General features: G+C 31.7%; 2 protein-coding genes across 2 annotated transcripts; both read right to left on the bottom strand.

Moving 5' to 3' along the window:
- Positions 1–81: 81 nt before the first annotated feature.
- On the bottom strand, positions 82–6,374 carry Pgi (glucose-6-phosphate isomerase). Its single transcript, XM_085194830.1, has 12 exons — positions 6,128–6,374; positions 5,428–5,567; positions 4,769–4,937; positions 4,322–4,430; positions 3,920–4,084; positions 3,474–3,586; positions 3,017–3,143; positions 2,737–2,831; positions 2,271–2,429; positions 1,679–1,811; positions 1,250–1,391; positions 82–776 (listed from the first exon to the last, which is right to left on the bottom strand). Exons 1-12 carry the CDS (start codon positions 6,346–6,348, stop codon positions 586–588), a joined length of 1,764 nt encoding a protein of 587 aa, XP_085050956.1. The 5' UTR covers positions 6,349–6,374; the 3' UTR covers positions 82–585.
- A 517-nt stretch (positions 6,375–6,891) lies between these two features.
- Positions 6,892–15,767, bottom strand: LOC146533537 (heparan-alpha-glucosaminide N-acetyltransferase-like). Its single transcript, XM_085193765.1, has 10 exons — positions 15,391–15,767; positions 14,272–14,491; positions 13,512–13,635; positions 12,258–12,434; positions 11,937–12,108; positions 11,346–11,419; positions 10,944–11,077; positions 10,159–10,326; positions 9,559–9,782; positions 6,892–9,031 (listed from the first exon to the last, which is right to left on the bottom strand). The coding sequence occupies exons 1-10, from the start codon at positions 15,635–15,637 to the stop codon at positions 8,853–8,855; spliced, it is 1,719 nt and encodes a 572-aa protein (XP_085049891.1). The 5' UTR covers positions 15,638–15,767; the 3' UTR covers positions 6,892–8,852.
- Positions 15,768–15,886: the final 119 nt, after the last annotated feature.

The raw sequence follows: 15,886 nt of genomic DNA, 5'->3' as shown, positions 1-15,886 counted from the left end.
ACCCAGTTGATAGCGAGATACAGCTCGAAGGTAAATAAATTGTACTTACTAAAAGGAACAGTTGACAAATTGAAACGCTAATTCTAACAATTATAGATTTATTCAATACAATTTCAATTCATATACACTTTCAAAATACAACATGAGTAATTGATTTTTTTAAAAACAATATAAATACAAAAACAAGCATTTCATAATATAAGATCTTTATCAAAAGATAGATAAGTAGTCAATTTTTTAATAATTTTTACAATAAATTATGAATTAATTTTTTTCTGAATTAAAAAAAAATGATAATAAAGTTTAAGTCAGTCATTTTTCATTATCTTCATGATATAAATTTTAGGTAAAATGTTTTTCAATATATTATCAAGGCATTATGAAGTCGTAGCCTGTCTCAAAAAAAATACTTGAGTATTTTTTTATAAAAAGTAATATATATATATGTATGTTTTTCACCAAACTGTAATACATGACCACTTCAAAAAAATCTCACAAACAAAATAAACCACCAAAATTTTTTTTTTCAATGTCTCTAACTGCTACTTTATTTATAATAATAATATTTCTAAATAAATATTATTCCTAAGCAAAATTTTCCTTCAAGAAGTTAATAAGCCCATTAGTGGATGCATCATGGCTTGACACAGGATTTGAACCTTGGAGTTCCGGCTCAATGGCTTTGGCCAACTGCTTTCCGAGTTCTACACCCCATTGATCGAAGGAATTGATGTCCCAGATTACACCTTGCGTGAAGATTTTGTGTTCGTACATAGCTGGAAATAAGAATTTTATATATAAGTATAGATACTAGGCCGCCGTGGCGCATCGGTTCTGGGATTCAATGCCCATTCAGAGTTCAATTATTATCAATTTAGATTAGATTAGATTTAGCTCTCGCCAAGTGATAATTCTGAGTAATTATCTTTGTATAGCGGAAATTTGTAAAAATCTTCCTACAAAGATGCTAGCAGTACAAATATGTTGTAATTAGCATATAAAAATTTCGACGTAGCCCGATGACAACGTATAGCTTAGTTGGTCAGAGCGCTTGGACGGTTTCCAAGAGACGCAGGTTCAAATCCCGCTACGTTAAAATTTATGTTTTCTAAAAAGTACTTTTCTTTCGTAAGTGTGGACTAACACTTTAAAAATATAAAAATGTGTTCTATAACCATCCCTAGAAACATTATAAAAATCGAAATACATTTTTTTATCTAATATCCTAATATAGAAATAATTTCCTTACCAATAAGAGCTCCCAATGTGAAAGGTGATATTTTCTTCACGACAATGGAGTTGGTGGGACGGTTGCCCTTGAACACTTTGTGTGGGAGTATCTTTTCAATGGCCTCGGGGGCCATGCCTGATTTGACGAGTTCTGATTTTGCCTGGAAGATTATAATTTTTTTAGTTATGATAAAATGTGTTACAATATCTAAATATTTTGAAATATAATTAGTTATTAGAGTAAAACATCTCTACAATACAAAGAACACAATAATTGGACTTTTAATGTATGAATATGAAGATATATCAAAATTCTTTGATAAATATGGAACTAACCTAATCGAGAGCAAAATTTCATTGCATTGTTTCAAATCAACAAAATGGCTTAAATTCGAAGTTGACAATCTCTTTCCTACAAATAAATTACAATTTACATAATCAAACTAACCTCTTCAGCAGACTTTCCTTTCATTAAGGCCTCAGTTTGAGCCAAAAAATTGGCAAGCAATATCTTATGATGGATGCCACCGGATATAGGATTGTGTGTTTGTGCCGGCGCTATAAAGTCGCATGGTATCAACCTAGAAAAGAAAGAAATATTTTGATTTTTATAAAATGCCCTTTAGATTTTTTAAATTCATAATAATACTCACGTATACACATGTACTGTTGTATCGATTTCCTCTCGGGGTATGTCCTCGTTCTGATAACAAGGTGAAGAGCGGCCTTGAGTTCCGCCACTCGCAATATTTTAAGAATTCAGAGGAAAATGGGGACCACCAAAAGTGTCTTAACGAGAACGGAGTGTCTAAACACTAGGTTCCCAGATTCCCTCTGCTTACCGTGGTATGTGTGGGATAAAGCGCGAAAAAAACGCAGCGCAAAATTATTTTTTTTATGTAGCAGGATTCTTATAGCATATATCTGATGCCGCTACAAAACAAAAACCTATTGTCATCTACTGTTTAATCATTTCTTATTATTTTTTGTATAATATTGTAAAATTAATATGCAATAAAGATATTTTAAATAGTTATTACCTAGTCCCTTGATGTATGAGCTGGTAGAAAGCATGTTGTCCATTAGTACCAGGCTCCCCCCATACTATAGGACCACTGTTATAAGATACTTGTTGACCGCTCCTCGTTACATATTTACCGTTGCTTTCCATATCGCCTTGTTGGAAATAGGCGGCGAATCTAAAGAAAAATATTATTTCACAGTCAAATAGCTAGCATTGAAAGTGGAAAAAAGTAAACTTTTGGTTGTTTAGGACTAATTTATGCTATATAGCAATTGGATTACTGGGATTTATTGTTTGAGCATAGATAAATTTGCAAATATCTTCGAGCTCGAGCTTATTTTACTTCAGTTACTATAATTATTGCATTCTACTATTCAAAATAAATAAGTTACACATTTCATTTTATAAACGTTAAATTATCCAAAGCCAGAAGGCTTGGCCCTACTGTTCTACTCTGGTTCTCTCTCGAATAGATTACTTACCTATGTAAGTACTGGTCGTAGGGCAGTAAAGCGTGAGTTTCGGCTCCGTAGAAGTTACCGTACCATATACCGAGTAACGCGAGAATAACAGGCGCCTGGAATTTGTAAATAAAATAAAATAATATAACATACTCTATAAGTAATTATACAACATACTCTATAAGTAAATAATACTATAAGTTAGTACCCACAGTATACGATACCTTTGGTTGGTACCCAGACCTAAAAAATATTACTCACATATATACTCACATAAAATATTTATTAAAATTATACTCACATTCTTTTCCAATGGAGCGGTAATAAAGTGATTATCCATGAAATTAGCTCCTTCCAGAAGTTTCTCGAAGTTGTCGAAGCCGATGTACAATGAGATAGACAAACCAATGGCCGACCATAGAGAATATCTATAAAAATACAAATAATAAAAAGAGGAAAGTTTTACGCATCTACCCTATAGGCGTTGAGTAGCAGAACTCAACTCCGCGTTTTGTTTTACAAGAACGAGGATATGAAAAATCATAGCTAAGTTATATGTGTTAACGTCCACTTTTAATTTTAAAAAATCAGCTTCACGGTGTATCCCGCAATAGCAGGGTCGGCAGAGGGAACCTAGCGGGGAAGCAGTGCTTTAAGACTAGATTTTCTCTGCCTACCCTGCTTTATCCTCCATATAGCAATATGAGAGATAGTGCGTGAAACTAAAAAAAAAAACAAATATAATACTAATACTCTACCTTCCTCCGACCCAGTCCCAGAAACCAAACATATTCTTCGGATCGATACCGAAGGCTGTAACTTTCTCTCCATTAGTGGATAACGCTACAAAGTGTTTTGATACTGCTGACGGCTGAAATGAAAAAAAAATATTTTTAAAGAAAAATTGTACGTAGCGGACTTGAAGACGCGCTTGGACGATAAATAAGTGGGTTCAAATCCCGCTACATTGATTTTTTTATATCTTTCAACACTATGTTGTGTAATTTGACTAACTTGAAAATTTTACATACCTTTAAGATACATATGCAAGTCCAATGACAATATAATATTTTCAAATTTGTAAACAAAAATTTTATTAAAACTTTCTTATTCCGCTACATACAATAGTAACAAGTTTTTTATATTTAGAAAGTTTTTTTTAAAGAAAAAAAAGTTTAATTTAATATTAATTAAATCTACTTACATCTTTAGCCACTTCCAAAAACCAATTCTTAGCTGAAGTGGCGTTAGTAATAGTTTCTTGAGTTGTGAACGTTTTAGAGGCAATTATAAACAAAGCTGTCTCAGGGTTCAAGCGTTTGAGGACTTCCGCTAAGTGGGTGCCGTCTATGTTTGATACGAAATGTACCTATTGAAAAGAAAATTAACTAAAAAGTTTGTAATTTTAAAAGTTTGTTATTGTGCTTTTTATTTTTATAAATAAATTTCTTTGATGAAATTTTAATTTCTTTGCTCTGGTAACCAGACAAAGCGCGTTTTGGACGGAACATTTGTAACACAGTCTCTTAGCATAAAGTTCCCTTGCATGCTCTGCAATACATGGGAATGCGAAGCTAAAAAAATTATAATAAACAGTATACAATACCTTAAGATGATTAGCATATGGCTTAAGAGCTTCAGTGACCATGAGAGGGCCCAAGTCGGAACCACCAATGCCAATATTTATAACATCAGTTATTGGTTTGCCTGTATATCTGTAAATATTATATGTAAATAAATAATTCAGACCATAATGGTATAATAGGGCAGTCTCATTGTAAACATGGTAGTTGTGGGTTTGATTCTAACTCGGGGAAATTATATTTAACTTTTTTAGCTCATAACGCCAAAAACAGTAGGCTGAGGGAACATGGGAACCTAGTGTTAAGACACGGTCCCGATTAAGACTATTTCCGTCCCCACTTCTTTCTGGAGGCTTTGTGTGTTGATTGGTGGAACTCAACCCCACACTTTGCCTCGTGTAGACGGTACATTGTTGTAATATGCGGTAGTTGAAATATCAATACTAATTAAGCTTAAGCTAAAATCTTACCCTTTCCAATTCCCACTAACAACTTGTTGAGAGAATTCCTTCATATGAGCGAGTACCGCATTCACATCCGGTGTTACGTCTTTCCCGTTAACCAGTATGGGCTTGTTCTGTCTGTTACGTAACGCTATGTGGAGTACTGCTCGGTCCTCAGTGAAATTGATCTTTTGACCTGATATGATTATAAAAAAATTGATTAGCAAAATGCAGCTTTACAATGTACCCTGCTAACAGTATGGTAGGCAAAGGGAACCTTGTGTCAAGACACTCCATTCTCAATAAGACATTTCCGAATTGTTCTATGTCATGATTCATAACAGCAGTAATGGTTCTACTATATTTAATAACATGTGTATTGTATAGGATACAATAGTATCATGATACAGCATTAAGTCCTTTCTTTCAAAATTAAACAATGTTAATAGCAAAATTTTTATATCACAAAAGACAAGTTACTAAAGTAAATAAAACTAAAATGCTGAAGTCTACATATAAGTAATTATCTTAATAATCCAGAATAAAATCAGACAAGCCTCTTGAATACCATAAATAGAAATGTGATTCCTTGCTGATAAGATATTAATATATCTTTAAATTAATTACAAAATCTGTCTAATCATTGCAAAATATACATTTTATATATTAAATAAATTATAATATACCTGAAAACATAGCATCTCTTGCTTGTTCTACATTACGACTCCGTGCCAATTGCAGGAGGAGTTGGATGGCAGCATCATCCACTCGGTTTTTGGAGTAATCCAGTAAGATATCTCCATCATTAGATGTTGGAATGCGAAGGCTGAAATTGTAAGAATGAATGTATATATGTATAAATAAATAATAAGTACACTTTATTTACTAACTAAAACTCTTAGAAAATTTAATTTCTTAAATAAGTATTTTGAAATAATTAGCAATTGAAAAAATATAATAATTATCTAATTATCATCATCACGCATCAGTCATCTGATTTATCTGTACAATTAAAAAAAATACAAGAAGTTGTAAAATCCGTACATGTGAATTCGTTATAGGAAAAAAAACAAATAAAAAAAAGCATTAGGTAATCTTTGAAATTGATATGTTTCTACTAATTTACAATTCTCTTTTTGAAATAAAATACTCAGCAATAAGATTTTTTTAAATATATTAAATATTTTTAAAAGTTCAAACTCGATGACATTGCTTCGTTACCGGTGACCTTTTCGAAACTAGAATGACTTAATAGTGTGAAATGAAATTAGAAAGGCATTGTGATCTAGTTTTATATCTAAAATATGTCAAATACCAAACTAATTACTCAAAACTAAATCAAAACCAAACTATTTTCATTTTATTGATTGAAATAAATGTGAATACCTGAATTTATTAAATCGGGCAGGATCCTGTTGGAATAATTGTTGAATATTTATTTTCTCAGCGTTTGCATTGTAGAATTCTTGTAGTTTTTTAAATGCTGGGTCTTCTTTTAAGTTAACTTTTGGTTCCATTTCGTACAAGGAAAGTTTTCGTGTTCTCGGTACAATTGTTTGCCGAAACTGTCGTATCAACAAGGTTGATAACGAACGTCGAAATGACATTTCAATGACATGTGAAGGTTATTCGCGTTTTGTTTATTCACTTGAATGTATTATTTAGCTAATATAATCGATATCAAAATATCGATATCATCATTAAAAAATAATTAAAAGATACATATTTATTTATTTTTGTATATTTTGTGAGTAACACTAAAGCATTTTTATTTTTTTTCTCGTATTTTCAGCTGACACCAGAACGATGAACTTAAAATATTTCATTTCGTATGAGGGTGGGAGCCAAACTCACAACCTGTCGCCACGACTGGCCTCAATTATTCCAATGATACACTTGATTATCTTAGAACAATAAATTAATTTATCTACTATACAACAGAAAACCTTTTATACATATCAATTTCTCGTTATATTTGCTTTATTTATAAATTTTAATTGATATTTTAATATTCATTCACATCTCGCACAATGTAGGAAAGGATACCAAAAAGAGACTTAATCTTTGCTTTACAATTCTAACGATACACCAAAATACCCAAAAATATTTAAATATATATATATTTCAATTTGAGTAAAACTACACTAAAATTTAATATAACTCATTTATTAAATGATACACAATGTATAAAACACTACAAAATGGCAACCTATATTAGCCACTTTATTGTTAATACCAATATATTTATAATTAAACACTACTAAAATTTATATCATAGAACTGCAAAAAATAAAAAACTTCCGTTTATACCAACAATTATATTGTTTTACAATGGTTTAAAATGTTACTTGGAGATAAAAAATATGTTATTATAAAAAATTATAATAATTTAGGATATTATTTAAGTCATATGTAACATAATTTGGTATGTATAATAATATTATACACACCAACTACATACATATTATGTGGTTGATTTATCATTATAACTAAGATAAAATTAAGTAATTGTTATTATAATTTTAATGAAAAACTTCTGAATTTAATATAATTTTTTAAACTCTTTTGCCTTATATAAATACTAAACAAAAAAATTATACATTATTTAAATGATTTACTATAATTTTAATAAAATACAGCGTGTCGTTAAAAAATATATATTTCGAGATTATTGAAATAAATACATAATTTTACTACAAATAAAAAAATAATCTTTTAAATAAGAAAAACACACTGATTGATATGACAAAAATAACATCAATTCATACTATTTCTATAAGGTATATATTTTTTCTTATGTTCAAAGCACCAAGGCCTTATAATATAATAACTAAATTCTACGTAATGCTAAACACCAACATAAGTCTTTAGTATTGATTTGTCATGCACAAATGAATGAATACCAATTCTTATTTATAATTCTAATTTTTCTAAAAATTTTCATGTCTATTACAGTCTATAATTTTATTTTCATAAATTTCTTAAAGACATGTGTTTAATTTAATAAAATAGTGCAATAATTTAACCTGATAATGTACTAAATATATATAGCATAGTAGCTTCACGCTTTATCCCCGATATTTTCTGTTTTAAGATTTTTTAAAGTAGATAGTAAAAATGCTAACAATAACTGGATATTATCTTATAAACAAAGATTTATAATCTCTGTCAATACTATATAATGCAGAAAGTGCTGCTAGGTCTTATTTTTTTTGGAAGAAAGAAAGATATCATAAAATATTAAAAATACTTATAGCATTAAATTATACTCTATTCTAATAAAATATTTTTGAAGTGTCTATATAGTTAGAAAATATGTGGTAAAGTAAATCTTTTTATATTATTAGAATGAGTGAGAGAAATTGTTAGAAAAAAATAATTTATCCTATTATTGACTAACAAATGATTAGTAAAACTACTTATATATAACTTTTACGATAATAATAAAAAACTGAAGAGAAATTTATAATATCATATCATACCAAAATTATGATTGATATTGAAACAATAAATAAAAAAAAACTAAGTAAAGTAATTTTATCTAAAATAAGGTTAAGCAAAAAAATAACAACCAATTACTTACGTTTTTCAAAAGGTAAGTAAATCAGAAAAATTATAAAATAGGGAATAGTAAAAGTACTCTAAATATAAAAACGGGAAGTATAATACGGTCAACGAGTCGTGACCCCCCCCCCCGAGTTTATCCTTTCAGAACTTTTGCGCATTGTTCACTCGAGAATAAATCAAAAGAAAAATGATAAAATTAAATCTGCGCAGCCGTCTACAGCTAACTTCAGGGCGGCCATGACTCGTCGATCGTATTATGAGAAACAGCGTTTGAGGAGCTGCTATGTACTGGAAGTAGGTTAGGAATGCATGGGGATGAATGGGAGGGGGAAGGGGAGGGAGTGTGATCCATAGAATAAACCGGTGACCACCTCAGAAATTTTATCAACAAAAAAATCAAGCATGAAAAATTTGAAAAAAACCTTTACTCATAAACATCAAGTCAAGCCCCTCTTTGAAAAATATCTCTAGAAATACTCATCGAGGAATCAGGAATAAAGAAGGAGGGAAGGGAAGGAAGTTACACAAGGAATAAACAAACAAATTACAAAGTAATAAATATCCGTCGTCTATGCAGCGCCACGGCGACGGCCAGCCACATAAGCATGGCGGCGGCGTGCGCGGCCAGCAGCTGGCCGTGCGCCGGCGCCACTAGCGCGTAGTAGAACGGGAAGTGGCGCTTGAGGAGCTCGCTGCCTATGTACAGGAATAGGGCATTTTGTCCTACAATTAAAGTAGATTTGTTTAATATTCAGACAATAATTTGGGGCCAGTCGTGGCATAGGCACAAAGCCACAACATGTGCGACAGCAAACGAGACATTGTGGGTTTGATCCCTACTCGAGGAAATTTAATATTTTAATTTCTTCACCCCGGTGTCGGGGCAAAGCGCGGCGTTGAATTCCGCCACTCAACATGCAATGCTTCGCAAATTGTGAAATGTCTAACAGAGTGTTTTAACATAGAACCCACATCCTCAATTATTATATGTTTCAGCTTCACGTTGTTATCCCTGTATAATATCCCATATATCACTCCATTCCTGCCTTTTTGGCCCATTTTTGAGATATTGCGTATTGAGTTGCGGAACTCAACATCGCGGTGTCTTGTTACCAGGGTTTCAACACACAAACGTCGTGTTTAAGCTGTATTGCTGCGTCACGACGGCCTTAATATTATAGCTATTTCTTTTTATGTAACCAAAAATACTTTTACTATATAAAAACACAAAAAATATATATAATACACACCTGCATAATACAAAGGCCGTCCACCCCACTTTGTTTTCAAGTCAACCAAGAAATACAACACAGCCTGTATAAAGAATGCCATGGCGGCAGTCACTAAGCAGTAAGAGAGTGACCACAGGTTCTTATTCACTGGTATAACACCGCCATTTTTGGAGAACATGCATAGAGCACCTCCGAATACACCGAATATTATCGACCAGAATATCCATCGCATTATTCTTGCTCTGTCAAATAAGGAATTTATTTTTCAATATTTTATGTAGTTAGTAAATAATAAAAAAATAAAGATTTTCTAAGATAGTATTTTTAAAAATGAAACTAGTTTAGAATGCAGTAATTAAATACAAATACAGGCAATAAGATTCAATTAATTGAAAAAGATTAGATTAAGAAAAAGATTTTGTAATAATGTGGTTTACATATAAAAATTACATAAATAAATTTTGAAAACAACAATAAGTAACCCAAAGTAACTAAATAAAATACGTGATTACAAACTACCTTTATCACAGTCACGTTTTTCGAAAAAAAAAAGACAATAAAACATTCCATTCCATTTTCAAATCCGGCATTATTTTTAGCATCAAACACTATACAAACCTAGCATGATTGTAAACCAGCATTATTCTGGTAGCATGAGCCCCCGCCTGGACGACAAGTACTCCAGATAAGATGCCCAGGATACCCTCAGGGTCATGGGGGAGGACAGTATGGTATATCTTGCGGAATGTACCACGTGTGTAGAGATGGGACTCGCCTAGGATTAGTCTGTAGGAAGAATAAGAAATTATTATTAGACAAGTTTGTTATATCTAAAATTATTACTATAATTTATTATTATAATCATATGGATATTATACTGGAAAAATCTCTTGGCAAGTAAATTAAATAAACTGGTAGGTCTTGCACATTACTTCAATAATACTTTTAAATAAATAAAAGTGATATTTTGATATGTAAAAAAATTGTTGTTCGTAACTTGTTTACCAACCAATAGATTGTTGCAAATTAAGACGAAATTCTTATATTTTGCATCTCTGTATATTTTTACAAATTGCCGTTACTTAAAGTTTGTTGAAATAAAAATAAAATTTATTCTTAAGAATGATTATAAGTAAAATAAAAAAATATGTCTCTAAATGTTTCTCTTTCCATAGTGTGTGAAGTATGTGTTATGAAGTTGATATCATTGTAAAATTAAGTGTTCTATTTGAACGAAATATTTGTTTTATTCAAATATTACTTGGGAAATATAAATATTTTCAACAAAATATTTATTGCATTTAAGCTGTAATACATTAAAAAAAAGTTTTTGAATTAGTTCAGAGAAAATTTAATAATCAAATCTTTAATAAAAACTACTCAAATCAATAATTGAAACTCACCTATCAATGTAACCAGTAATGCCCGCAGTACAGTTCTGTAGGGAGAAATCACCCAAAGCAGTACGATGTAGACCACCAGGTCCGGAGTAGCCCTTGGGACAGCCAGGAGCTGGCACTGTAAGAGTTATGATGACCTGGAAAGAAGAAGGAACGGACCTACAACCTTTATGTTTAAAAAAGTAAACGTTCCTACTGCGCCTCAACGGCCTTCCTAGTAAATCTATACATGTAATAAAATCGTAACTGATCACTGTTTATACAGGAAAGTAAACGGAAAAATCTATTATTGGGGATATTTATTAATATAATAGAAGAAGTAATATCAATTTAAATTATTTAATGCAAGCAAGCAAAACCGCGAGCGGATCGCTAGTTAATTATAACAATAATAAAATAAATTACCTGTATAGCTACAATAAGAATTGTAGCTAACCATTGTTGCCAACCGGCCGAGATACCGCGGAACAGGGAACGACCTTAATAAGAAGAAAAAATGTATTAAAATTCATAATTAATAAATGTATGAAATAGTATATTAGGTAACAATTATAAAACGTACATAGAATTGAACAATAAAGTTACGTAACAAAGATAATAATTATAAATAATAAAAAACATTTCCTTTATTACCAGGCCAGATCAGTCGTGGCGCAGGAGGACTGTAAAGTGTGACTGTAACACCGATTGGTTGTGGGTTCGATCCCTGCTCGAGGAGATGAAATTATTATTTCAATTTATATATCCATTTTTTTACATTCTGGTGTCGAGGCAAAAGCGCGGCGTTGAGTTCTGCCACTCAATACGCAATGCTCCCAGAATTCGGCAGAAAGTGGGGAACGGAGGTCTTAACACTAGGTTCCCTCTGCCTACCCTGCTATGTGTGGGATACAGCGTGAAGCTGATTTATTTATTACAAAATAATAAATTAGTATTTAAAAACCGAGAAGCCTAACTTCAGAGCGGCTACTACTCGTGAACCGTACAAATACAAACCTGGCGTTATGTTCTGACTGGTCCTCATAAATGCACATTCTAGGGCACCGACAATTAAATACATCGCGGCTAAACGCTGTAACACGCCCGGGAACCGAACGTTGATCCACGACACGTTGATAGATGATAGACATATACCGATAAGAGATAAAAGAAGAGACCGACGGGCTACCTGTAATGAAAAAAGGTGTTTCTTTTTGTTCCGTAGGTACCTCAAAAGAAAAAATTAAAACCTTATAGTATCTCTTTCCTAACAAAATTTGTCCCGAAAACATAAAAAAAAAACAATATTTACACGAACATACGTGTTCACCAACTCACCTGTCCAAAAGCTGTCCACCTAGGCATAGAAGTTCTAAGCCTAGCATTCAAAGACAGAACTAAGGCTTCCCCCATAGCGAAGGCGAACCATGGGAACACCACGTCGGCCACAGTGAGACCATTCCAGGTTGAATGGGAAAAGATCCTGTAACCACCGCCCCCAACGTTTACGAAGATCTGGTGGAAAGTAGGGAAAAAATATGTTCAATCAATATAATAATATGGTATCAATCATTAGAAAATTTAGTAATCATTTGGGGAAAAAAAGTATTGAATCAAACTGTTAAAATATATATAAGCAGTTGTAATAAGTTTATTTAAGTAATTATTTCGTTCTGGTAAGCGAGTTTTAACGTACTAACTCGTAAGTGGTTATGTAAAATGAATATGTTGAATATCGCATTATAACACAACTTTCACAGGCCTCAGCACTATTAATAGTAAGGATGTTTTTCTATATTTCAGTTCACCAAGTTCCCTGGCCTACCTAGTGGAATAATCCTACGATTTCATTTGTTTAACATGAATTAATGACAGTCGCCCATCCAACGCTAAGCCACAGTAGCGTTCATTTAAAATAATATAATATTATTTTAGTATTGCTATGACTAATTTTATTGAAAATAAAACTATGATGTGTGAGCGACAGCCTAGTTTAAATAACCATTCAATGATAGCCTAGCCTCTTTATTAATACTGACTTCATATATAATTAATATGCTTATTATATTACCGTAGACCAAGCGAGCGGAACACTAGTGTACATATCAATAAAATAATTATTACTAATAATCAATCCAGTAAGAGACTTATCGAATAAATTAAAATTTCGCCGAAATTTTCGATCTATGTATAGACATAGATCGAAAATTTCGATGTTGTTCGCAGTAAATAGTTACTTATCTAATATCGGAACCAATTCCGATATTTCAACTTCTAGGGATTGCCCCTAAACTGTAATGACACATCATCACATACAATTCATACCACTAGAAAAATTAGTTAAATAATAATTTGTTTTCTAGATAACATCGCTGTGGGAAGTCCCTGTTAGGTAATGGGAAGTAACTGTAATTTATATTATTTAACATGATAAAACAGAAGAGTTTGTTTGATTTATTTAATGCGCTAATCTCAAGAACTACTGGTTCGAATTGAATTCGTTAATTCGTTATGATCAGTTTTATATGATGGCTGTTCATCTTGGAAAAAATAAATAAATAAAAAAAATAGACAATATGTACATATACATACCATAAGAGCTATAGAGAATCCCCTAAATATATCCAAGGAGCGTAAACGTGAACGCGTGGGTGACCTCGGCACGCTTGCTTCAGTTGTAAGAACACGGGTTTCAGAACCCAATTCATTGTCTTCTCTATAATAAAAATTATATATATTATAGAATATTACATAAAATAAAGCTGATGCTGGTGGTTTAGTCCCCATCTGAGAGAATGATTATGTTTAAATTATTTGTATTTAGACAGACAATGTCCAGCATTTAATTCCATCACGATATGTGGGAAAAGGTGAAAAGCTGTTTTCTTGTATCATACTTAAATTGTAGTATGGTAAAGAAAATAAATGTATGCATATATTAGACAAATTATGACAGATGGTATATCGTTTTTTATCAATGTTAATTGCAGAAAGTTTTCTTGTTCAAAAAACAAATAATGGTTTCTTTTACTGGAGGACAGTTTCTATACGAGTATTCTCGTATTTGACCAAATTGGTATCCATGTGTACCAAACCATTGGTAACCAAATTTAGATGCATAAATTCTTATGCTGAATTTGACTAAATCACTCCAACTCAATGAAGGTTCTGATAAGCTCTATTGCACAAATGTTATATAACATAAAAAAAGTAGCTATACACTTTTCCCATATAGTTTGGGTTTAAAGTTTGGAACTTTATTTTATAATGCTCCTTTTCCCACACGTCACCCAATTTTCTGGGCCACAAAAACCTATGTGAGACCTCATATATATCATTGAAAAAATCTTACCTGGCAAAATAACGAGCGTAAAACCTGCCAGCAACAACTCTTTTGCCAATGCCCTTTACAATATACCATAGTGTTGCCATAGACAGTAGCACAACAACCGCAGTAAGTATTGGCAAATATGCAGCATCAGGTTCAGCTGTCATACGTGGGAGGCATATATCTTTAGTTATTTCAGTCACATTGATACTGTAGCGACCATATTCTCCAAATTCGTACGTGCCTATGGGTGTAAAATATTATATTCAATAATTGAATTTTAAAAAGACAGATATTTTTTAAGCTTCACACTTTATTCCGCATATATAGGACACTCTACTTTTGTCTGAAGTCAAGATTTTGAGTTTATATTAGTGAAACTAATTGCTGCAAAATTGTGCCGAAAATAAAATGAAGATACATTAATAAAGATATTTTTTTAACTTCACACTTCAATACAGTGTGAAGGTGGTCATCAGAAAGAACCTAGTGTTAAGTCATTTCATTCTCATTGAGACCATTTGTTTTCTACTTTTTGCCTAATTCTGGATGCATTACATGTTGCATGGTAGAACTCAATGCTGAGCTTTGCATCTTACCAGAGCAAAGAAATTAAAATAATAAATATTTAATTTCTTCGAGTGGGGATCAAACCCACAACCTGTGGTGGTTACAGTTAGATGCTTGTGCCTCTGCACCACAACATTGAAATTGTTCCATAGATCATTTTTATCTGGCAATTACAGTATCCATCAGGCATGTTTAAATTGTTTATCTAATACTTATCAAATGTTTATTTATTTATATACAAACTTTCAAGATAAAGATATATAGGAAATAAAATAATCAGTATTGGTCATGTGCATGTTAATAATGTAATATGATTAAGCATGGTCATAAAATAATCATAAAAGTATAAATGCAAATATATTAGATGCTGTAAAACAAGGACGATGATTCATATGACCTACTCAATAAAATGAAAATGCTAACAAACTTGTTTTATCATAAGTGCAACAGAAATTATTATATAGAATATATAGTTTATTATAGAATTATTCTAGTCATATATCATTATTTAATAACCGGTTCAAGGAGGCTTCATAACAAGATAATAAACAAAGAATTGTGTAAATTGCGTACCATTGCAAATTTCGCCATTTCCATTCTTTATAGCATATCGTAGTGGACTTAAAGTTTCTAAAACTATTCGCCTCGTAGATGGTACTTTAGCAGTTTCCAGTAGCATGCAATCCTCGCATTCTTCATATTGGCTCCAGAATGTAACAGATTCGTTTGTTATAATTTGCAAACAAGCTTGGTCATATCGCAGTATTACGTTATCACAATCTCGTCTAATTGCACCCACGTTTTCAAATTGTCTGAGCATTTTGCTAACTCTACATTAGCTTAAAATAAATTTGTTATTGTATCCCACACAAAGCAAAAGCAATGCACTTGCAAAATTGCAAAAACAACTTACACACTCAAAACTGACAATGTGAATTGTGAATCATTGAATGAATGAAAGTGAAATGTCAAATGACGTTTAAGAATGAATGAAAATCTGTCAGTAATCAATACTGCCAACTTATAGTTGATAATAAGTGATAATTTGTTTGTTTTCTTTTTAATGCTT

Source organism: Heliconius melpomene, chromosome 12 (assembly GCF_056956725.1).
Source record: "Heliconius melpomene rosina isolate 202511_hmr_F chromosome 12, ASM5695672v1, whole genome shotgun sequence".
NCBI classification, from domain to species: domain Eukaryota; kingdom Metazoa; phylum Arthropoda; class Insecta; order Lepidoptera; family Nymphalidae; genus Heliconius; species Heliconius melpomene.
This window is presented reverse-complemented; position numbering and strand designations above follow the sequence as displayed.